Source organism: Nerophis lumbriciformis, linkage group LG06 (assembly GCF_033978685.3).
Source record: "Nerophis lumbriciformis linkage group LG06, RoL_Nlum_v2.1, whole genome shotgun sequence".
NCBI classification, from domain to species: Eukaryota; Metazoa; Chordata; class Actinopteri; order Syngnathiformes; family Syngnathidae; genus Nerophis; species Nerophis lumbriciformis.
In genome coordinates this window covers 1,108,977-1,134,096 of record NC_084553.2, presented here as the reverse complement: position 1 = coordinate 1,134,096, position 25,120 = coordinate 1,108,977, and the positions used below count along the sequence as shown (strand labels likewise).

The 25,120-nt window shown below is 43.0% G+C and overlaps 1 protein-coding gene across 2 annotated transcripts in view; it reads left to right on the top strand.

Annotated features, from left to right (window-relative positions):
- The window catches only part of LOC133608390 (dnaJ homolog subfamily A member 2), a 38,311-nt gene extending 17,154 nt beyond the window's left edge, over nucleotides 1-21,157 (top strand). The window contains exons 4-10 of one of the 2 annotated variants that reach the window (XR_012050499.1): nucleotides 3,020-3,100; nucleotides 3,171-3,304; nucleotides 3,371-3,567; nucleotides 10,300-10,444; nucleotides 10,513-10,640; nucleotides 20,356-20,645; nucleotides 20,698-21,157. Coding sequence is in view for 1 of the 2 variants with exons in the window: in XM_061963592.1 (XP_061819576.1) it covers nucleotides 3,020-3,100; nucleotides 3,171-3,304; nucleotides 3,371-3,567; nucleotides 10,300-10,444; nucleotides 10,513-10,640; nucleotides 20,356-20,544 (874 nt within the window). In the remaining variant the exon portion in view is untranslated. Of the gene's footprint in view, nucleotides 1-3,019; nucleotides 3,101-3,170; nucleotides 3,305-3,370; nucleotides 3,568-10,299; nucleotides 10,445-10,512; nucleotides 10,641-20,355 lie in introns of both variants that reach the window. The other variant, XM_061963592.1, reaches the window with a different exon arrangement.
- Nucleotides 21,158-25,120: the final 3,963 nt, after the last annotated feature.

The following is a 25,120-nucleotide window of genomic DNA, read 5'->3' as shown; positions in this document are numbered from 1 at the left end:
TGATTTATTTCAGTAATTGCATTCAAAAGGTGTAACTTGTACATTATATTTATTCATTGCACACAGACTGATGCATTCAAATGTTTATTTCATTTAATTTTGATGATTTGAAGTGGCAACAAATGAAAATCCAAAATTCCGTGTGTCACAAAATTAGAATATTACTTGAGGGTAATACAAAAAAGGGATTTTTAGAAATGTTGGCCAACTGAAAAGTATGAAAATGAAAAATATGAGCATGTGCAATACTCAATACTTGGTTGGAGCTCCTTTTGCCTCAATTACTGCGTTAATGCGGCGTGGCATGGAGTCGATGAGTTTCTGGCACTGCTCAGGTGTTATGAGAGCCCAGGTTGCTCTGATAGTGGCCTTCAACTCTTCTGCGTTTTTGGGTCTGGCATTCTGCATTTTCCTTTTCACAATACCCCACAGATTTTCTATGGGGCTAAGGTCAGGGGAGTTGGCGGGCCAATTTAGAACAGAAATACCATGGTCCGTAAACCAGGCACGGGTAGATTTTGCGCTGTGTGCAGGCGCCAAGTCCTGTTGGAACTTGAAATCTCCAGAGTGGACCGACACCAGCAGATGACATGGCACCCCAAACCATCACTGATGGTGGAAACTTTACACTAGACTTCAGGCAACGTGGATCCTGTGCCTCTCCTGTCTTCCTCCTGACTCTGGGACCTCGATTTCCAAAGGAAATGCTAAATTTGCTTTCGTCAGAAAACATGACTTTGGACCACTCAGCAGCAATCCAGCTGGTGTCGGTCCACTCTGTTTCCTGAGATCCAGGGTCAACGCAGCCGTCTACCAGCAAGTTTTAGAGCACTTCATGCTTCCTGCTGCTGACCTGCTCTATGGAGATGGAGATTTCAAGTTCCAACAGGACTTGGCGCCTGCACACAGCGCAAAATCTATCCGTGCCTGGTTTACGGACCATGGTATTTCTGTTCTGAATTGGCCCGCCAACTCCCCTGACCTTAGCCCCATAGAAAATCTGTGGGGTATTGTGAAAAGGAAGATGCAGAATGCCAGACCCAAAAACGCAGAAGAGTTGAAGGCCACTATCAGAGCAACCTGGGCTCTCATAACACCTGAGCAGTGCCAGAAACTCATCGACTCCATGCCACGCCGCATTAACGCAGTAATTGTGGCAAAAGGAGCTCCAACCAAGTATTGAGTATTGTACATGCTCATATTTTTCATTTTCATACTTTTCAGTTGGCCAACATTTCTAAAAATCCCTTTTTTGTATTAGCCTTACACAATATTCTAATTTTGTGACGCACGGAATTTTGGATTTTCATTTGTTGCCACTTCAAATCATCAAAATTAAATGAAATAAACATTTGAATGCATCAGTCTGTGTGCAATGAATAAATATAATGTACAAGTTACACCTTTTGAATGCAATTACTGAAATAAATCAAGTTTTTCAAAATATTCTAATTTACTGGCTTTTACCTGTGTATGTATATATATATATGTAAATTTTATTACATATATATATATATATATGTATATGTATGTGTGGGGAAAAAAATCACAAGACTATTTCATCTCTACAGGCCTGTTTCATGAGGGGGGTACCCTCAATCGTCAGGAGATTTTAATGGGAGCATTCGCATACCATGGTTTATATAGGGCACAGAGTGGGTGGGTACAGGCTGGCCTAGGGGCGTGGTGATTGGTTCATGTGTTACCTAGGAGGTGTTTCCGTCTATGGCGGCATGTTGTTACAATTTCGCTGCGCTTGTTGAGTGTGCACCGACTGTAACGGCGAAGGTAGGCCCCGGCATCAAAACGACTCAACAAGCGCAGCGAAATTGTAACAACATGCCGCCATAGACGGAAACACCTCCTAGGTAACACATGAACCAATCACCACGCCCCTAGGCCAGCCTGTACCCACCCACTCTGTGCCCTATATAAACCATGGTATGCGAATGCTCCCATTAAAATCTCCTGACGATTGAGGGTACCCCCCTCATGAAACAGGCCTGTAGAGATGAAATAGTCTTGTGATTTTTTTCCCCACACATACATATATTGCGCTCTACTACGGTATCGAGCACTATTTTTTGGATAACCTTATTAAGACATATATATATATGTATATATATATACATATATATGTATGTATACATATATATAATATATATAAAGAAATACTTGAATTTCAGTGTTCATTTATTTACACATATACACACACATAACACTCATCTACTCATTGTTGAGTTAAGGGTTGAATTGTCCATCCTTGTTCTATTCTCTGTCACTATTTCAGAACACACACATTATACAAATATACATTATAAAATCAATAAGAAAACGGGAGCTCTAATTTGGGAGTCTGAATTAGGATCAGAAGTTCCTATATAAACATTGCGCACTCACGTCGTCGTATTGATTACTGCAGCTGTGCACTGGATTCATTCACAAATACAAACTACAACTCACAAACACTTTAGAGTTAGGCTCCACCATCAGAATGTGTACTTAAACTTATAAAGATCACATGGATATTATTCAGTGAGTTGATTCACCAAAACTAACCTGTTATACAAGAGGAAAAAGCACACAGGACGTCTCAATTGTTCACAGACTGGTCGCGCTCATCAGAATGACAAGACACTTCCGGTCTGCAGGTGATAGCATTCAATTGGGAAGAAACGCCCTACTGCCCCCTACTGACCAATGTGAATACTGATAAATCTGTAATGACCGCTCCAAAAACGAATTCAAACCACAAAATAAAATAAATCAATCAACACAAAAATGTGACACATTATGGGTGGGTCACATATGCATGTACAGTAGATGGCAGTATTGTCCTGTTTAAAAGTGTCACAACATTGCTGTTTATTATCGCGATAATAATGATAACCGTGAGAATTTTGCTCACAATAACTGTGATAAGAAGTGTTCATACCGTGACATCCCTAATATTGTTATAACTGAAGGCTAACGCTCATCTAATACTAGCTAATGATAAATATGTTCTTTTCCCCCCCAGAGTGTCACTGGAGGACGTTTACAACGGGAAGACGACCAAACTACAACTCAGCAAGAATGTACTCTGTAGCACTTGTAACGGGTACGTCATGGCCGCCGGCACCTCGCCGTGATAACATTCTTGTAAACCATACGGGGGGGTTTATGTGCAGGCAAGGCGGCAAGACGGGCGCCGTACAAAAATGTAGCGCGTGTCGAGGGCGCGGCATGCGCATCATGATCAGGCAGCTGGCGCCAGGCATGGTCCAACAGATGCAGTCCGTGTGCACCGACTGTAACGGCGAAGGTAGGCCCCGGCATCAAAACGACTCTCGCCGCCCGCCCGCTTTCCCACCTCCGCTTCCCTCCACAGGCGAGGTGATCAGCGAGAAGGACCGCTGTAAGAAGTGCGAGGGCAAGAAGGTGGTGAAGGAGGTGAAGATCCTGGAGGTGCACGTGGACAAAGGCATGAAACACGGCCAGAAGATCACCTTCGGCGGCGAGGCGGACCAGGCGCCCGGAGTGGAGCCGGGCGACATCGTCCTCGTCCTGCAGGAGAAGGAGCACGAGGTATGCGCGCCGACCGTGACCTCGTTCAGAGCTGCGGCTTCTTCATTTGAAGCAGAGGTTGAAAATGAATCAATTATCAAGACAAAATCTTCCCATGGATTACAATACCGTATTTTCCGCACCATAAGCCGCCATGGGTTATAAGCCGCGCCTTCAATGAACGGCATATTTCAAAACTTTGTCCACCTATAAGCCGCCCCGTGTTATAAGCCGCATCTAACTGCGCTAAAGGAATGTCAAAAAAACAGTCAGATAGGTCAGTCAAACTTTAATAATATATTAAAAACCAGCGTGATGTGGGCGCGCATGGAGTCGTATATCAACATGGACGGAGCTGCGTGAAAGAAGCCACCCGGCCTCTTCGCGTAAACTTACCTTAACCACTCGCTCATCTTTTCTTCATCCATCCATCCCTTCGAGTTAGCTTTTATGATGACGCCGGCTGGAAAGGTCTCTTTTGGCAAGGTCTTCCTTTTGAATATCACCATGGGTGGAAGTTTCTGGCCATTAGCATGGCAAGCTAGAACCACAGTGAAGGACGACTTCTCATTCCCTGTGGTGCAAATATTCACCGTACGTGCTCCCGTTGTATCCACAGTGCGGTTCACAGGAATATCAAAAGTCAGTGGAACCTCGTCCATGTTGATAATGTTCTCTGGCCGGATCTTTTTTTCAGCTATCTTGTTTTTACAATATGCACGGAAAGTAGCCAGCTTTTCTTGAAAGTCTTTAGGCAGTTGCTGTGAAATAGTAGTCCGTGTGCGGATGGAGAGATTGCGTCTTTTCATGAACCGGAAACCTGTCGCCATTTTGTGGTCTTTACAGATGTAAACACACAAAGGAAATGAAACGTAATATCCGCGCGCTTCTTCTTCTTCTACGCGGGCGGGTGGTTGCTTACAGTAGAAGAAGAAGCGCTTCCTGTTCTATGGGGGCGGGTGCTTACCTTGGCGGTTGCTTGCGTAGAAGAAGAAGCACTTCCTCTTCTACGGGGAAAAAAGATGGCGGCTGTTTACCGTAGTTGCGAGACCGAAACTTTATGAAAATGAATCTTAATATTAATCCATATATAAAGCGCACCGGGTTATAAGCTGCACTGTCAGCTTTTGAGTAAATTTGTGGTTTTTAGGTGCGGCTAATAGTGCAGAAAATACGGTACATCAAAGAAACCGACACCTTCATGTCGCTTCCCATCCTACACAGTGGAGTTTTACAAGCCTTTTGATTGGTAAGAGCAAAGGCAGATTTTGTCTGCTTTGCGGGAACTCATTGAAACACAAAGTTTGGTGATAACTTAGATACAATTATTCTGACAATGCGCATACCTGCCAACTACTCCGGTTTTCCCGTAATTAGTACGGTTTTCATCAACCTATTCCGGGTTACAGTTGCAGTGATAAAAAATTTGGTTTTTTAAAAAAAGTTTTATTCACGAAATCGCGTAACAACAATGACAATCGACACTGCTTCCCGTAACTTCCTATCGAGCCATTCCGAATGCCATGCGCGAGGCTATTTATAGCACCGCCGCCAAGCACGAGGCACCTGTTGCCCATTGTTTCCAAACGAGCGAACGATCATGGAATCAGCCGGAGAAAAATCGCAAACGAGTCTTAAACCGAAAAGAAAACTGCAGTCATTCCGTGAAGAATGTTCAAAAGCCTATCCGGGAATAATTATCCGTTCCAAAAAGGGTGAAAACTACGCGAATTGCACCTTGCGCAGACAGGATTTTTCGATCGGACACGGAGGAATTAGCGATGCAAAAGACCACGTTGGGACAAAAAAACACAAGTCTAATGCCGTTGCTAAATTTGGATTTTAGCCACAAAAAGGTAATGACACCAATGTTATCTATTGGAATTGTTTAGTTCTGTTATACTGTTAAAAGTGTTTATACTATTTATGCTTTCAAGTCCAAGTTGAAGAAATCTTGTTAAATGTTGACAGCATAACTACCAAAATACAGAAGTATGTCCTTAATATTTTTGCAGTGCTATTTCTGTTGAAAAGTTCAAATGATTACATTAGAGATGTGATGTGCCACTTTTCAAGTGTCTGATGGCTTACATTAATTTTCATGAATTTTTCATATTTTGAATTCTTTTGAAAGGCTTACAAAAAAACTACATTTGAATTGTAATTCCATGCTATTGACAGGACTATTAATTTTAATGAAGTTAGCTTACCATGTTTACAGTATGATAACTGTGATAGAAATGTGAACTTTAGGCACAGAATATTTTTTACAATTGAACAAGGCAGTAGATTATACAAGCTTGGACAGAAAGTTAATAATGACACCAATTTTTTTTTTTATGGAATTGTTTAGTACTGTTTTACCATTTGTTTACTGTAAAAAGTGTTTATACTGTTTATACTTTCAATGAACAAATTGAAGTCTTGTGAAAGGTTGACAGGATAACTGGCATTAACTGTCAAAATAATTTCAAACTATTGAAGTTAGCTTCCAGAATAAACATGTCAATCAACCCATATGATTTTTGCTGTAATATTTTTGTTTTGAAAAGTCACTGTGACTGATAGAGAAGTGATGGTTTTAGCAACATTTTAACCTGTCTGAATGCTACTAATCATTTTGCGTTGATGGCAAATATCAAGAAGCGGTCTCGGCCGATTGTTAGGGATGATGTTCGAAACCGGTTCTCCCGATTGTTTGATAAGAAAAGAACCGATTCCATTGGATTCAAATCCCTTTTTGAGAACCGGTTCCCGTTATCGGAGCCACTATACCGTAACAGGCTGAATAAGTGTACGTTATATGAGGCATAAATAACCAACTGGTATGTTAACGTAACATATTATGGTAAGAGTCATTCAAATAACTATAACATATAGAAAGTGCTTTACGTTTACCAAACAATCTGTCACTCCTAATCGCTAAATCCCATGAAATCTTCTTCCTCGGTGTTGCTTCTAAACAACTCTGCCAACTCCACATATACGTCTAGTCCAGTGGTTCTCATACTTTTTTTGTCATCCCCCACTTTGGACAAGGGGGAGTTTTCAAGCCCCACCTGCCCCCATCGCCCCAACAGAGCGCTAATGCCAAGCTTTAACATTTTCAAATTTATTGAACATCAAGTTGTATACATTCGAACTCAATAACATAAAATAACATTAAGTTCAATAATAAATAAAATAACTGTGCAGCTGTGGTATAACTTGCATCAAGTTCAATAATAAATAAAATAACTTCCATCAAGTTCAATAATAAATAAAACAAAAGTGTTATAACTTGCATCAAGTTCAATAATAAATCAAAAAAAGTGTTATAACTTGCATCACATTCAATAATAAATCAAAAAAGTGTTATAACTTGCATCAAGTTCAATAATAAATCAAATAAAAGTGTTATAACTTGCATCAAGTTCAATAATAAATCAAAAAAAGTGTTATAACTTGCATCAAGTTCAATAATAAATCAAAAAGTGTTATAACTTGCATCACGTTCAATAATAAATCAAAAAAAGTGTTATAACTTGCATCAAGTTCAATAATAAATCAAATAACTTGCATCAAGTTCGATAATAAATCAAAAAAAGTGTTATAACTTGCATCAAGTTCAATAATAAAAAAAAGTGTTATAACTTGCATCAAGTTCAATAATAAATCAAATAAAAGTGTTATAACTTGCATCAAGTTCAATAATAAATCCAATAACTTGCATCAAGTTCAATAATAAATCAAAAAAAGTGTTATAACTTGCATCAAGTTCAATAATAAATCAAAAAAAGTGTTATAACTTGCATCAAGTTCAATAATAAATCAAAAAAAGTGTTATAACTTGCATCAAGTTCAATAATAAATCAAATAACTTGCATCAAGTTCAATAATAAATACAATAAAAGTGCCACTTTGCAATCTTTGAAAGAAAAAAAAGAGGAGCTATGCATTTGGCAAGACAGGGCAAGTGACAGCACTTTTCCCCAGGAGAGCCACCTTGCATCACTGTGAAACAGCACGGCTGTATGATCAGCTCCCATTTCCTCACACAGTGCAGAGAACAGTCGCGCTTTCAGTGGTCGTGTTTTGATCAAATTTACCGCGCTCACAACATCTGTTAAAACCTCATTGAGTTCGGGGCTGAGCTGCCTTGACGCGAGTGCTTCCCGGTGAATGACACAGTGCGTGCCCGTCAGATTTTTGTTTCTCTGCAGGCGCTGGCTCTGGCTCGACGACCTTTGAGGTGTGAGTCACAAATGTATATATTTGTGTAATTGTGATCCACACATTAGCCTGCTACCCATCCGCTCGAAAGTTTGTTCCGCTTAGCCCCGCCCCCATTAGTTACTGTTGCTATGTCTGTCAAACTTTCGCTCCTACCGAGAAATATAAAGCCTACAGTAAAAATAAGTACCAGTAATTTCCATTTATTTATATAGCGGGTTTCACAGACAGAATCACAAAGTGATTTACAGTGCGTATAGAAAATGAAAGCATAGTAAAAAAAATAATCTAAGAATATAATAATTTTAAAAAAAATTTAAAGTGAAATTTCCTCGCGCCCCACCTGTCATGTCTCTATTCCCCACCAGTGGGGCGCGCCCCACACTTTGAGAAACGCTGGTCTAGTCTCTTACGTGAATGGGATAAATATGTGATATTTTACGGTAATGTGTCAATAATTGCACACATAAATCGCTCAAGAGTACCGTATTTTCGGATTATAAATCACTTTTTTTTTTTTCATAGTTGGCCGGGGGTGCGATTTATACTCTGGAGCGACTTATGTGTGCGTATTGTCTACCTTTTGGAGTTGGCAGAGTTGTTTAGAAGCGACATGCCCTTCCTTCACAAGTACTGTGCTTGTGCTGCTCGCTTGAATAAGAAAGATGTTTAAAGAGAAGAGGCTGAGCACCTACTCCACCCTCCACACAGCAGGCAGCGTCTGATACTCTTATCTGCTGTCAAGTCCTGTCATGTCAGCTGGCTGCAATGCTCAGGCTCACCACTAGGTGTCATAGTCTTGAATCATGCTGGTTAATCAAGGCCGTAATACATTTTTGATTGACGATATATTGACTGTCCATAAACAATATTATTGCTATTATGTTTTTACACCAAGTTAATCATTGATAATACATAATAATAATGCAAGTATCCCCTTTCAAATGCAATAAACTTGTATTTCTCGCATGTAAACTTTTAAATACCAAGTTAAATGAAACAAAAAAATAACAAAAACAAGATGTATTCTGTCTGTAAGCATACATTTTGCACATGAATAAAAATCATAACTAAAAGCAATTAAATAGGTTCTGTCTCTGTTACGGAGAGTGGAGGACCCTCAAATATACACAACTTAAATAATAAATAAAATTGGTTAAAGTTGTAAGCCTTTTTCCACCAAAGGTTAAGGAACTTTTTGTTCTTGTAACCTCCAGTTCTTGGAGCTGTAGGTTCCTGTAGAATTGTGTGGTTTGTGTTTCCACCGCATTTCACAGTTCAGGGTAGTTTATTCCAATCAGACTGATGACGTACGGAGGAGTTGTTTAGTATATTTCTACACTGATACCATGCAAATAAACAGACATTAGGTCAGTTTTTTTTTTACTAAAGTCTAAGTAAATGAAAAATAATAAGCAATGATATACAAAATTATATCATTTAAGAAATAAAGTGTACTGAATTGTTCATAAAAAGTCAGGCTTTTGTCCGCAATGTCCAACAGTCAGAAAGTCGTCCTTTCAGTAAATAAATTCATGAGAGTCAGGTGATTACTTTTGGTCCATTTCAGCTGTAAATAACAATATATATAAAAAATAAATGTTAGCGTTTATTTGTAAATAATGTATAAAGAATAAATGTCAGCGTTTATCTGTAAATACCATCCATCCATCCATTTTCTACCGCTTATTCCCTTTGGGGTCGCGGGGGCGCTGGAGCCTATCTCAGCTACAATCGGGCGGAAGGCGGGGTACACCCTGGACAAGTCGCCACCTCATCGCAGGGCCATATCTGTAAATAACATTGTATAAATACATGTCAGTGTTATCTGAAAATAATATATGAATAATAAATGTCAGTGTTTTTCTGTAAATAATATATAAATAATAAATGTCAGTGTTTATATGTAAATAATTTATAAAGAATAAATGTCAGCAATTATCTGTAAATAACAATATATGAATAGGGACGGCGTGGCGCAGTGGAAGAATGGCCGTGCGCGACCCGAGGGTCCCTGGTTCAATCCCCACCTAGTACCAACCTCGTCATGTCCGTTGTGTCCTGAGCAAGACACTTCACCCTTGCTCCTGATGGGTGCTGGTTAGCGCCTTGCATGGCAGCTCCCTCCATCAGTGTGTGAATGTGTGTGTGAATGGGTAAATGTGGAAGTAGTGTCAAAGCGCTTTGAGTACCTTGAAGGTAGAAAAGCGCTATACAAGTACAACCCATTTATCATTTAATTTATCATTTAATAAATGTCAGTGTTTCACTACAAAAACTGCTCTTTTCATTCGCTTACATACGCCGATTATCCACTTCGTTTTGATTTATCATCCGGTTAATTGACTTACCGAATATCAGCCCAGGCACCAAGAAGAGCAACATGGTTTGTGGGTGTTTTTAATATGTGTAGCGAAGACTGCTTTTTTCTTTTTTCTTTTTTCTTTTTTTTTTTTTTACAAGATTGTCATGTGCCTCTTCCTGTCAGAGGCGGTCGGTATTTCCTTCCTGAGACGCTTTCCATTTTTCTCCCCGGTCCAGACGTTCAGGCGAGAAGGCAACGACCTGTTCATGAACCACAAGATCGGCCTGGTGGAGGCGCTGTGCGGCTTCCAGTTCATGCTGAAGCATCTAGACGGCAGACAGATCGTGGTCAAGTACCCCGCCGGGAAGGTCATCGAGCCAGGTAACTCCGCCACCCCGTCTCGTCTCGCCCCCGAAAGTGCCGACCGTTCCTTTCTCCCTCCCGTGCAGACTCGGTGAGGGTGGTGCGAGGGGAGGGCATGCCTCAGTACCGGAACCCCTTTGAGAAGGGAGACTTGTACGTCAAGTTTGACGTGCAGTTCCCCAGCAACAACTGGATCAGTCCAGAGAAACTGACGGTAGGACAGACTTTTCATCCTGTTCATAGTTCTCTGTATGTGAATTGGGGATGTCCCGATCCGATATTTGGATCGGATCGGCTGCCGATATTTGCCAAAAATTGCGTATCGGCAAGGCATGGGAAAATGCCGATCCAGATCCAGTTTTAAAAAAAAAACTGCGGTCCGTGTTTTCCAACGCACCGATTTAAATAATACATTCCACTTTTCTGCTGCTCCCAAATTTCCGTTCCGCATTTTCCAGCACACCTTCAACACATCCACAATTCTCACGCAGTTGCTTTTAGCTGCTGGCTCTTCTCACTCTTTCCTGTGTCTCCCTCTCACAGACAGCGAGCGCAGCTTCTTACACACGTCACATACTGTCACGTCATACGTCACATACGTATACGCCCTCTCCCAGCAGCATGGCTAACGTTAGCTGTGATGCTAGCGCAGCCGCTAAGGTGCGCGCCTGCTCAAGCGTCCTCTGCGCACGGCAAATCTATGCCACGCACAAAATCAAATAAAAAAATAAGCGCATAACAATTTTCGACACACGGACACGACAGAGACAACAGTTTTCGTCATCATTGTTCAAATATTGTGACGTCTGTCGAGACGCTTATCTCCATTCGGTGCCACACGTCCACACCATCAAAATGCAAGGCAAAAATTTCCACATCATCACCGTATGAAAAAAATAGTGATTTTTTTAGTTGTGATTTCCTTCTCTGCATGAAAGTTTAAAAGTAGCATATATTAATGCAGTATGAAGAAGAATGTTTTAATGTAGACATGCAAGCCTTGAAAGAACATTTTGAAAATCAAGACTACATTTCCTGCAAATGGGTGCATTTCTACCCTATATTTTAACTTTAGATTTATTCTCATATCAAACTCTTTTGGCTGTCTTTTTGACACTTACATCCGGCGCCCCCCTCCACACCCTGGATTATAAATAATGTAAATAATTCAATGTGATTATCTTGTGTGATGATAGTATATATCTGATAGTATATATCTGTATCATGAATCAATTTAAGTGGACCCCGACTTAAACAAGTTGAAAAACTTATTGGGGTGTTACCATTTAGTGGTCAATTGTACGGAATATGTACTTCACTGTGCAACCTACTAATAAAAGTCTCAATCAATCAATCAAAACACATAGAATCATCATACTGCTGTGATTATATGCATCAAGTGTTCATTCAAGGCTGAGGCAAAATATCGAGATATATATCGTGTATCGCAATATGGCCTTAAAATATCGCAATATTAAAAAAAGGCCATATCGCCCAGCCCTAGTTTCAATGATGCCATTTCTGTTTGTCATGTATCATTTTGTCTATTTTGTGTTTATCCTTGAATAAACAGGTCAGTTTCTTGTTACCAACCATTGTGTATTATTCAAACTCCCCTAATTCAGCTGGCTAGTTGTTATCAAGAGTACTAAAACCCTTTTCAACATGATTCTGACAACTAAGTAGGCTAAATAACTTTAAACTTTAATACATGCTCGGCTAGGCCGGTATCGGTCAGTATCGGATCGGAAATGCAAAAACAATATCGGTATCGGATCGGAAGTGCAAAAACCTGGATCGGGACATCCCTAATGTGAATGGAGCATGGTGTGGCAGCACAATGATTGAGAAGTTTATTGACATCTTAAAGAATTGAATCCATGTAATGCTTTAAAAAGTGTGTCCATGCAATAAATGTGTAGGAAAGCAGTCAAGGTGTCAAAACAAACCTATCTTCCATTCTTATGTGTAACCGTTATTAATCCATTTAAAGAAAAATACTTCCATTACGACTAATTATAACGATTATTATGGTGAGGATGGTGTTCTGCTGACCTCGACTGCGGATGTTGTGGATCGGTGGAGGGAATACTTCCAAGACCTCCTCAATCCCACCAACACGTCTTCCTATGAGGAAGCAGTGCCTGGGGAGTCTGTGGTGGGTTCTCCTATTTCTGGGGCTGAGGTTGCTGAGGTAGTTAAAAAGCTCCTCGGTGGCAAGGCCCCGGGGGTAGATGAGATCCGCCCGGAGTTCCTTAAGGCTCTGGATGCCGTGGGGCTGTCTTGGTTGACAAGACTCTGCAGCATCGCGTGGACATCGGGGGAGGTGCCACTGGATTGGCAGACCGGGGTGGTGGTTCCTCTCTTTAAGAAGGGGAACCGGAGGGTGTGTTCTAACTATCGTGGGATCACACTCCTCAGCCTTCCCGGTAAGGTCTATTCAGGTGTACTGGAGAGGAGGCTACGCCGGATAGTCGAACCTCGGATTCAGGAGGAACAGTGTGGTTTTCGTCCTGGTCGTGGAACTGTGGACCAGCTCTATACTCTCCGCAGGGTCCTTGAGGGTGCATGGGAGTTTGCCCAACCAGTCTACATGTGTTTTGTGGACTTGGAGAAGGCATTCGACCGTGTCCCTTGGGAAGTCCTGTGGGGAGTGCTCAGAGAGTACGGGGTATCGGACTGTCTGATTGTGGCAGTCCGCTCCCTGTATGATCAGTGCCAGAGCTTGGTCCGCATTGCCGGTAGTAAGTCGGACACGTTTCCAGTGAGGGTTGGACTCCGCCAAGGCTGCCCTTTGTCACCCATTCTGTTCATAACTTTTATGGACAGAATTTCTAGGCGCAGTCAAGGCGTTGAGGGGATCTGGTTTGGTGGCTGCAGGATTAGGTCTCTGCTTTTTGCAGATGATGTGGTCCTGATGGCTTCATCTGGCCAGGATCTTCAGCTCTCACTGGATCGGTTCGCAGCTGAGTGTGAAGCGACTGGGATGAGAATCAGCACCTCCAAGTCCGAGTCCATGGTTCTCGCCCGGAAAAGGGTGGAGTGCCATCTCCGGGTTGGGGAGGAGATCTTGCCCCAAGTGGAGGAGTTCAAGTACCTCGGAGTCTTGTTCACGAGTGAGGGAGGAGTGGATCGTGAGATCGACAGGCGGATCGGTGCGGCGTCTTCAGTAATGCGGACGCTGTATCGATCCGTTGTGGTGAAGAAGGAGCTGAGCCGGAAGGCAAAGCTCTCAATTTACCGGTCGATCTACGTTCCCATCCTCACCTATGGTCATGAGCTTTGGGTTATGACCGAAAGGACAAGATCACGGGTACAAGCGGCCCAAATGAGTTTCCTCCGCCGGGTGGCGGGGCTCTCCCTTAGAGATAGGGTGAGAAGCTCTGTCATCCGGGGGGAGCTCAAAGTAAAGCCGCTGCTCCTCCACATCGAGAGGAGCCAGATGAGGTGGTTCGGGCATCTGGTCAGGATGCCACCCGAACGCCTCCCTAGGGAGGTGTTTAGGGCACGTCCGACCGGTAGGAGGCCGCGGGGAAGACCCAGGACACGTTGGGAAGACTATGTCTCTCGGCTGGCCTGGGAACGCCTCGGGGTCCCACAGGAAGAGCTGGACGAAGTGGCTGGGGAGAGGGAAGTCTGGGCTTCCCTGCTTAGGCTGCTGCCCCCGCGACCCGACCTCGGATAAGCGGAAGAAGATGGATGGATGGATACTTCCATTACTTACCGTATTTTCCGGACCATAGGGCGCACCGGATTATAAGGTGCACTGCCGATGAGCGGGTCTAGTCAGGTCTATTCTTCATACAAAAGGCGCACCGGATTATAAGGCGCATTAAAGGGGAACATTATCACCAGACCTATGTAAGCGTCAATATATACCTTGATGTTGCAGAAAAAAAGACCATATATTTTTTTAACCGATTTCCGAACTCTAAATGGGTGAATTTTGGCGAATTAAACGCCTTTCTAATATTCGCTCACGTTGTGACGTCATTGCTCCGTCACGACGTGGCGTCACATCGGGAAGCAATCCGCCATTTTCTCAAACACCGAGTCAAATCAGCTCTGTTATTTTCCGTTTTTTCCGGCTGTTTTCCGTACCTTGGAGACATCATGCCTCGTCGGAGGGTGTAACAACACCAACAGGGACGGATTCAAGTTGCACCAGTGACCCAAAGATGCCAAAGTGGGAAAATAAAGTGCTCCTGTCCTAGAGATGATCTTTGACCAGCATTTTTGCAGTAGATTCCTTCCAAAACGGAAGCTGGCTCTTGTCATGTGGAGGATCTTTGACTGGTGTCTGCAGAATGTTGTGAAGAATGTGAGAAAAGCAGCCCCAGTGAATACCTCATAATCCCTTTAATGTCGCGTTTAGCCACGTCGCTCGGCTTATTTCGGAGTAAACTTCCCAAAATCTCTATCCTTCCTCCATCTGTGCGCTCTGACGCACTTTTATGACTCGCGCTGGTGCACGGCGGCGTTGTCGTCTATCACAGGGAAGACGTCAGCTATTTAGGAAGCTGAAGACATCCTCATGGCGCGCCCGCAGTGACATCCCGTCACTTGTCACTCGTGTCCGTCAAGGATCTTTCAGTTTGACGCCGTTTAAAAAAATGTTAGCGCCTTTGTGGACTTTGAGCTAACTGGCATCCGAAGTACCGTATTTTCCGCACTATAAGGCGCACCGGATTATTAGCCGCACCTTCTATGAATTACATATTTCATAATTTTGTCCACCAATAAGCCGCCCCGGACTATAAGCCGCGCCTACGCTGCGCTAAAGTGAATGTCAAAAAAACGCTGCGCTAAAGTGAATGTCAAAAAAACAGTCAGATAGTTCAGTCAAACTTTAATAATATATTGAAAACCAGCGTTCTAACAACTCTGTCCCAAAATATGTACAAATGTGCAATCACAAACATAGTAAAATTCAAAATGGTGTAGAGCAATAGCAACATACCGGTAATGTTGCTCGAACGTTAATGTCACAACACACAACACACAAAATAAACATAGCGCTCACTTTCTGAAGTTATTCTTCATTCGTACCGGTAAATCCTTCGAATTCTTCGTCTTCGGTGTCCGAATTGAAAAGTTGCGCAAGCGTGGGTTCCAAAATGGCCGGCTCCGTCTCTTCGAAGTCATCGGATTCAGTGTCGCTGTTGTTGTGCAGCAGTTCTGTGAATCCTGCCTTCCGGAAAGCTCGGACCACAGTTGTGACAGAAATATCTGCCCAGGCATTTACAATCCACTGGCAGATGTTGGCGTATGTCGTCCGGCGTTGTCTGCCCGTCTTAGTGAAGGTGTGTTCGCCTTCGGTCATCCATTTTTCCCACGCCGTTCGCACTCGTGATTTGAATGCCCTGTTGACACCAATATCCAGCGGTTGGAGTTCTTTGGTTAATCCACCCGGAATGACGGCGAGTGTTGTATTTGTGTGCTTCACTTGTTTTTTGACACCATCTGTGATGTGGGCGCGCATGGAGTCGTATATCAACATGGACGGAGCTGCGTGAAAAAAGCCACCCGGCCTCTTCGCGTAAACTTCCCTTAACCACTCGCTCATCTTTTCTTCATCCATCCATCCCTTCGAGTTAGCTTTTATGATGACGCCGGCTGGAAAGGTCTCTTTTGGCAAGGTCTTCCTTTTGAATATCACCATGGGAGGAAGTTTCTGGCCATTAGCATGGCAAGCTAGAACCACAGTGAAGGACGACTTCTCATTCCCTGTGGTGCGAATATTCACCGTACGTGCTCCCGTTGTATCAACAGTGCGGTTCACAGGAATATCAAAAGTCAGTGGAACCTCGTCCATGTTGATAATGTTCTCTGGCCGGATCTTTTTTTCCGCTATCTTCTTTTTACAATATGCACGGAAAGTAGCCAGCTTTTCTTTAAAGTCGTTAGGCAGTTGCTGTGAAACAGTGGTCCGTGTGCGGATGGAGAGATTGCGTCTTTTCATAAACCGGAAACACCAAGAAGCACCACCTTTAAAATCATCCAGGTGAAGTTCGCTTGCTAGCGTTGTTGCCTTCATTGGAATAGTGATGGTGCTGACACTTCTGCTTGCTGCTCTCTGCTCAACAACCCACTGTTCGAGTTCGTCCTCCAACTGTTGCCATCGTGCTTTGTTCCCTCGGAAGCTCTGTTTTGTCTTCTTTACCTGGCGCAGGTCATCTTCTTGCTTCCTCCACCTACGCACCATTGATTCATTTATGTTATATTCTCTTGCTGCTGCTCTATTTCCGTGTTCTTCGGCATGACTTATTGCCTTAAGTTTAAATTCTGCGTTATAAGCGTGTCGTTTAGTAGGAGCCATTTTGTAGTCTGGTCTTTACAGATGTAGACACACAAAGGAAATGAAACGAAATATCCGCGCGCTTCTTTTTCTTCCGGGGGCGGGCGGTAGCGCTTCCTGTTCTATGGGGGCGGGTGCTTACCTTGGCGGTTGCTTGCGTAGAAGAAGAAGCACTTCCTGTTCTACCGGGAAAAAAGATGGCGGCTGTTTACCGAAGTTGCGAGATCGAAACTTTATGAAAATGAATCGTAATAAAGCGCACCGGGTTATAAGGCGCACTCTTAGCTTTTGAGAAAATTTGTGGTTTTTAGGTGCGCCTTATAGTGCGTAAAATACGGTAGACCAGGGGTGGCCAGTTCCCAAATGTGAAAAATCCTGAGTTACCGTATTTTCCGCACCATAAGGCGCCCTGGGTTATAAGCCGCGCCTTCAATGAACGGCATATTTCAAAATTTTGTCCACCTATAAGCCGCCCCGTGTTATAAGCCGCATCTAACTGCGCTAAAGGAATGTCAAAAAAACAGTCAGATAGGTCAGTCAAACTTTAATAATATATTAAAAACCAGCGTGATGTGGGCGCGCATGGAGTCGTATATCAACATGGACGGAGCTGCGTGAAAAAAGCCACCCGGCCTCTTCGCGTAAACTTACCTTAACCACTCGCTCATCTTTTCTTCATCCATCCATCCCTTCGAGTTAGCTTTTACGATGACGCCGGCTTGAAAGGTCTCTTTTGGCAAGGTCTTCCTTTTGAATATCACCATGGGTGGAAGTTTCTGGCCATTAGCATGGCAAGCTAGAACCACAGTGAAGGATGACTTCTCATTCCCTGTGGTGCGAATATTCACCGTACGTGCTCCCGTTGTATCCACAGTGCGGTTCACAGGAATATCAAAAGTCAGTGGAACCTCGTCCATGTTGATAATGTTCTCTGGCCGGATCTTTTTTTTCAGCTATCTTGTTTTTACAATATGCACGGAAAGTAGCCAGCTTTTCTTGAAAGTCTTTAGGCAGTTGCTGTGAAATAGTAGTCCGTGTGCGGATGGAGATATTGCGTCTTTTCATGAACCGCTTAGTAGGAGCCATTTTGTGGTCTTTACAGATGTAAACACACAAAGGAAATGAAACGTAATATCCGCGCGCTTCTTCTTCTTCTACGCGGGCGGGTGGTTGCTTACAGTAGAAGAAGAAGCGCTTCCTCTTCTATGGGGGCGGGTGCTTACCTTGGCGGTTGCTTGCGTAGAAGAAGAAGCACTTCCTCTTCTACGGGGAGAAAAGATGGCGGCTGTTTACCGTAGTTGCGAGACCGAAACTTTATGAAAATGAATCTTAATATTAATCCATATATAAAGCGCACCGGGTTATAAGCCGCACTGTCAGCTTTTGAGTAAATTTGTGGTTTTTAGGTGTGGCTAATAGTGCGGAAAATACGGTAGTTATTTAAATGTCTTGATTTGGAGTTCATGCAGCGTATTGCACAACAGAGCAGCGGCAGAACCAATGTTGTAATAGCAGCGCAAATACATGCCGGATTAGCGCTTTACACAAGTCAATAACATCAACAAAGCTCACCTTTGTGCATTCACGCACGGTATAAAACGTTTGGTGGACAAAATGAGACAACGGGGTGGCATAAAACACGTCTTTCTGTGGCAGCATTGAAGAAAGTTATACAGGTAAAAGCCAGTAAATTAGAATATTTTGAAAAACTTGATTTATTTCAGTAATTGCATTCAAAAGGTGTAACTTGTACATTATATTTATTCATTGCACACAGACTGATGCATTCAAATGTTTATTTCATTTAATTTTGATGATTTGAAGTGGCAACAAATGAAAATCCAAAATTCCGTGTGTCACAAAATTAGAATATTACTTAAGGCTAATACAAAAAAGGGATTTTTAGAAATGTTGGCCAACTGAAAAGTATGAAAATGAAAAATATGAGCATGTACAATACTCAATACTTGGTTGGAGCTCCTTTTGCCTCAATTACTGCGTAAATGCGGCGTGGCATGGAGTCGATGAGTTTCTGGCACTGCTCAGGTGTTATGAGAGCCCAGGTTGCTCTGATAGTGGCCTTCAACTCTTCTGCGTTTTTGGGTCTGGCATTCTGCATCTTCCTTTTCACAATACCCCACAGATTTTCTATGGGGCTAAGGTCAGGGGAGTTGGCGGGCCATTTTAGAACAGAAATACCATGGTCCGTAAACCAGGCACGGGTAGATTTTGCGCTGTGTGCAGGCGCCAAGTCCTGTTGGAACTTGAAATCTCCATCTCCATAGAGCAGGTCAGCAGCAGGAAGCATGAAGTGCTCTAAAACTTGCTGGTAGACGGCTGCGTTGACCCTGGATCTCAGGAAACAGAGTGGACCGACACCAGCAGATGACATGGCACCCCAAACCATCACTGATGGTGGAAACTTTACACTAGACTTCAGGCAACGTGGATCCTGTGCCTCTCCTGTCTTCCTCCAGACTCTGGGACCTCGATTTCCAAAGGAAATGCAAAATTTGCATGGTTGGGTGATGGTTTGGGGTGCCATGTCATCTGCTGGTGTCGGTCCACTCTGTTTCCTGAGATCCAAGGTCAACGCAGCCATCTACCAGCAAGTTTTAGAGCACTTCATGCTTCCTGCTGCTGACCTGCTCTATGGAGATGGAGATTTCAAGTTCCAACAGGACTTGGCGCCTGCACACAGCGCAAAATCTACCCGTGCCTGGTTTACGGACCATGGTATTTCTGTTCTAAATTGGCCCTCCAACTCCCCTGACCTTAGCCCCATAGAAAATCTGTGGGGTATTGTGAAAAGGAAGATGCAGAATGCCAGACCCAAAAACGCAGAAGAGTTGAAGGCCACTATCAGAGCAACCTGGGCTCTCATAACACCTGAGCAGTGCCAGAAACTCATCGACTCCATGCCACGCCGCATTAACGCAGTAATTGAGGCAAAAGGAGCTCCAACCAAGTATTGAGTATTGTACATGCTCATATTTTTCATTTTCATACTTTTCAGTTGGCCAACATTTCTAAAAATCCCTTTTTTGTATTAGCCTTAAGTAATATTCTAATTTTGTGACACACGGAATTTTGGATTTTCATTTGTTGCCACTTCAAATCATCAAAATTAAATGAAATAAACATTTGAATGCATCAGTCTGTGTGCAATGAATAAATATAATGTACAAGTTACACCTTTTGAATGCAATTACTGAAATAAATCAAGTTTTTCAAAATATTCTAATTTACTGGCTTTTACCTGTATATAACGATGGTTAAAATCAGGCACATTGAAGATTTTTTTAGGGATGGGTACAATTTTGAAAAAAACTTCGAAAAATAAAATAAGCCACTGGGAACTGATTTTTAATGGTTTTAACTATCTGAAATTGTGATAATGTTCCCCTTTAAAGGAGTCATATCAGGATTATTTTCTAAAAGTAAAAGACTTCCTTGTGGTCTACATAACATGTGATGTTGTTTCTTTGCTCAAAATGTTGCATAGATGATGTTTTACACATCATCTTCAAGTCGCTTCAGGATGCGCCGTTTTGTGGGCGGGTCTTATTTACGCGACACAGGCCGTGGGTGATTAGCGAGTCCTAAAGTCGGTGGCGGCGTGTGCGTGCAGGAGCTGGAGGACATGCTGCCGTCACGGTCGGAGGCGCCCATCATCACGGGCGACACGGAGGAGGTGGACCTGCAGGACTACGACGTCAGCCAGGGCTCCTCGTCGGGCGGCCGCAGGGAGGCCTACAACGACAGCTCCGACGAGGAGGGCGGCCCCCACGGCCCCGGGGTCCAGTGCGCCCACCAGTAGTCTCCCGCCCGGGCGAAGGAGGGCGTGGCACGGAGCCACGCCGTGAGGGCTTGCATCACATCTAGAGACTTGATCAGGTATTTAAAGAGGCGGCTGCACTGATCCAGTGTCCCCCCCCCCTTACAGTATGTCCTCTGGGGGGGGGGGGCACTGGATCCTCCGCACAGAAGAATGTCTCCTTTCTTCATTTTTGTTTTTCCATAGAATATACAATAATTTAAACTTTTTCATCCACCCGGCGCCAGTCATGAGTAATTTTTTTATAACTTGATTATTTGTCTAGGTTTTTACTTTAAACCCCCCCCCCCCACCACCCCCACACCCGCTTTACGTTTTTAGACCGCTGACACCACACCTTCATCGTGTGCTTCTTTCTCCTCGCCTTGCTTTGGCGCCTGTATTCCAAGTGGTGTGGTTTTTAAAAACAAAAAACGCCTACATTTAAAAAAAAAATAAAAAAAAGGAAAAAATACAAACTGGCCTGCATCTGTGCTGAGACCGTGTGTGCATGTCAAATAAATAAAGAGCTTTTGGTTCCTGCACTTGTACAGCAGACTCGTGAAGACGCGCCTCAAAAGTGTTGAAATTGTTGAATAAATGTTTGAAGCAGTCAGCTAGTCTCCTCATTCCACACTCGGAAATGTGCAAAGACAAGATATTTACTGCTCGAACTGCTCAACTTTTGTTATTTTTTTTTGCAAATATTAGCTCATTTGGAATTTGATGCCTGCAACATGTTTCGAAAAAAGCTGGCACAAGTGGAAAAAAAGACTGAGAAAGTTGAAGAATGCTCATCAAACACTTACCGTATTTTCCGCACCATAAGGCGCCCTGGGTTATAAGCCGCGCCTTCAATGAACGGCATATTTCAAAACTTTGTCCACCTATAAGCCGCCCCGTGTTATAAGCCGCATCTAACTGCGCTAAAGGAATGTCAAAAAAACAGTCAGATAGGTCAGTCAAACTTTAATAATATATTAAAAACCAGCGTGATGTGGGCGCGCATGGAGTCGTATATCAACATGGACGGAGCTGCGTGAAAAAAGCCACCCGGCCTCTTCGCGTAAACTTCCCTTAACCACTCGCTCATCTTTTCTTCATCCATCCCTTCGAGTTAGCTTTTATGATGACGCCGGCTGGAAAGGTCTCTTTTGGCAAGGTCTTCCTTTTGAATATCACCATGGGTGGAAGTTTCTGGCCATTAGCATGGCAAGCTAGAACCACAGTGAAGGATGACTTCTCATTCCCTGTGGTGCGAATATTCACCGTACGTGCTCCCGTTGTATCCACAGTGCGGTTCACAGGAATATCAAAAGTCAGTGGAACCTCGTCCATGTTGATAATGTTCTCTGGCCGGATCTTTTTTTTCAGCTATCTTGTTTTTACAATATGCACGGAAAGTAGCCAGCTTTTCTTGAAAGTCTTTAGGCAGTTGCTGTGAAATAGTAGTCCGTGTGCGGATGGAGAGATTGCGTCTTTTCATGAACCGGAAACCTGTCGCTTAGTAGGAGCCATTTTGTGGTCTTTACAGATGTAAACACACAAAGGAAATGAAACGTACGGTAATATCCGCGCGCTTCTTCTTCTTCTACGGGGGGCGGGTGGTTGCTTACAGTAGAAGAAGAAGCGCTTCCTCTTCTATGGGGGCGGGTGCTTACCTTGGCGGTTGCTTGCGTAGAAGAAGCACTTCCTCTTCTACGGGGAAAAAAGATGGCGGCTGTTTACCGTAGTTGCGAGACCGAAACTTTATGAAAATGAATCTTAATATTAATCCATATATAAAGCGCACCGGGTTATAAGCCGCACTGTCAGCTTTTGAGTAAATTTGTGGTTTTTAGGTGCGGCTAATAGTGCGGAAAATACGGTATTTGGAACATCCCACAGGTGTGCGGGCTAATTGGGAACAGGTGGGTGCCATGATTGGGTATAAAAACAGCTTCCCAAAAAATGCTCAGTCATTCACAAGAAAGGATAGGGCGAGGTACACCCCTTTGTCCACAACTGCGTGAGCAAATAGTCGAACAGTTTAAGAACAACGTTTCTCAAAGTGCAATTGCAAGAAATTTAGGGATTTCAACATCTACGGTCCATAATATCATCAAAAGGTTCAGAAAATCTGGAGAAATCACTCCACGTAAGCGGCATGGCCGGAAACCAACATTGAATGCCCGTGACCTTCGATCACGGTGTGTCAAAAACCAACATCAATCTCTAAAGGATATCACCACATGGGCTCAGGAACACTTCAGAAAACCACTGTCACTAAATACAGTTGGTCGCTACATCTGTAAGTGCAAGTTAAAGCTCTACTACGCAAAGCCAAAGCCATTTATCAACAACACCCGGAAACGCCGGCGGCTTCTCTGGGCCCGAGATCATCTAAGATGGACTCATGCAAAGTGGAAAAGTGTTCTGTGGTCTGACGAGTCCACATTTCAAATTGTTTTTTGGAAATATTCGACATCGTGTCATCCGGACCAAAGGGGAAGCGAACCATCCAGACGGTTATCGACGCAAAGTTCAAAAGCCAGCATGTGTGATGGTATGGGGGGTGCATTAGTGCCCAAGGCATGGGTAACTTACACATCTGTGAAGGCGCCATTAATGCTGAAAGGTACATACAGCTTTTGGAGCAACATATGTTGCCATCTAAGCGCCGTCTTTTTCATGGACGCCCCTGCTTATTTCAGCAAGACGATGCCAAGCCACATTCAGTGGCTTGGCATTATTATTTGGAACATCCCACAGGTGAACAGGCTAATTGGGAACAGGTGGGTGCCATGATTGGGTATAAAAACAGCTTCCCAAAAAATGCTCAGTCATTCACAAACAAGGACGGGGCGAGGGTCACCACTTTGTCAACAAATGCCTGAGCAAATTGTTTAAGAACAACATTTCTCTACCGGCTATTGCAAGGAATTTAGGGTCTGTAATATCATCAAAAGGTTCAGAGAATCTGGAGAAAAAAGCAACATCAGTGTGTAAAGGATATCACCACATGGGCTCAGGAACACTTCAGAAAACCACTGTCAGTAACTACAGTTGGTCGCTACATCTGTAAGTGCAAGATAAAACTCTCAATATGCAAAGCCGAAGCAATTTATCAACAACACCCGGAAACGCCGCCGGCTTCACTGGGCCCTGAGCCCATCTAAGATTCACTGATGCAAAGTGGAAAAGTGTTCTGTGGTCTCACAAGTCCACATTTCAAATTGTTTTTTGGAAACTGTGGACGTCGTGTTCTCCGGACCAAAGAGGAGAAGAACCATCCGGACTGTTCTAGGGTCAAAGTGTAAAAGGCAGCATGTGTGATGGTATGGGGGTGTATTAGTGGCCAAGACATGGGTAACTTACACCATTAATGCTGAAAGGTACATACAGCTTTTGGAGCAACATATTTTGCCATCCAAGCAACGTTATCATGGACGCCCCTGCTTATTTCAGCAAGACAATGCCAAGCCACGCGTTACAACAGTGTGGCTTGATAGTAAAAGAGTGCGGGTACTAGACTGGCCTGCCTGTAGTCCAGACCTGTCTCCTTTTGAAAATGTGTGGTGCAATATGAAGGCTCTATAATATGAGAAGGGAGACTGTTGAACAACTTAAGCTGTACATCAAGCAAGAATGGGAAAGAATTCCACTTCAAACATGTGTCTCCTCAGTTCCCAAGCCTTTACTGAGTGTTGTTAAAAGGAAAGGCCATGTAACACACTGGTAAAAATAACATTCTCAGTGTGAACATGAAATATCTTGTCTTTGCAGTCTATTCAATTGAATATAAGTTGAAAAGGATTTGTTGTATTCTCTTTTTATTTACCATTTACACAACGTGACAACTTCACTGCTTTTGGCTTTTGTACATGGTGGATATTTAACCCCTCTTAAAAAAGGAACGCTTTGCTTTTAGGGGAAAAGTCAAGATGAACCTTAAAATTCACCAAAATCTTTTACAGGACTGTTCAACTCTTCAAAGTGTAATTAACCCCTTAACACCTAAAGTATCATAAGTGATACATACGTTTTAGTCTTCTACATCATCAGTGTGATTAGTTTTGTCCTAAAAAGCCTGACTTACCAGATCACACGCATGCAATACACGTGTTGAAAGTGTAATTAACCATTTAACACCTAAAGTATCATAAGTGATACATACATTTTAGTCTTCTACAGCATCAGTGTGATTAGTTTTGCCATTTAAAGCCTGACCTGTCGGATCACACGCATGCAATACACGCGGCGAAAGTGTAATTAACCATTTTAACACTTAAAGTATCATAAGTGATACATACATTTTAGTCTTCTACATCATCAGTGTGATTAGTTTTGCCCTTTAAAGCCTGACATATCAGATCACACGCATGCAATACACGTGTCGAAAGTGTAATTAACCCTTTAACACTTAAAGTATCATAAGTGATACATACGTTTTAGTCTTCTACATCATCAGTGTGATTAGTTTTGTCCTAAAAAGCCTGACCTATCAGATCACATGCATGCAATACAAGTGTCGAAAGTGTAATTAACCCTTTAACACCTAAAGTATCATAAGTGATACATACATTTTAGTCTTGTACAT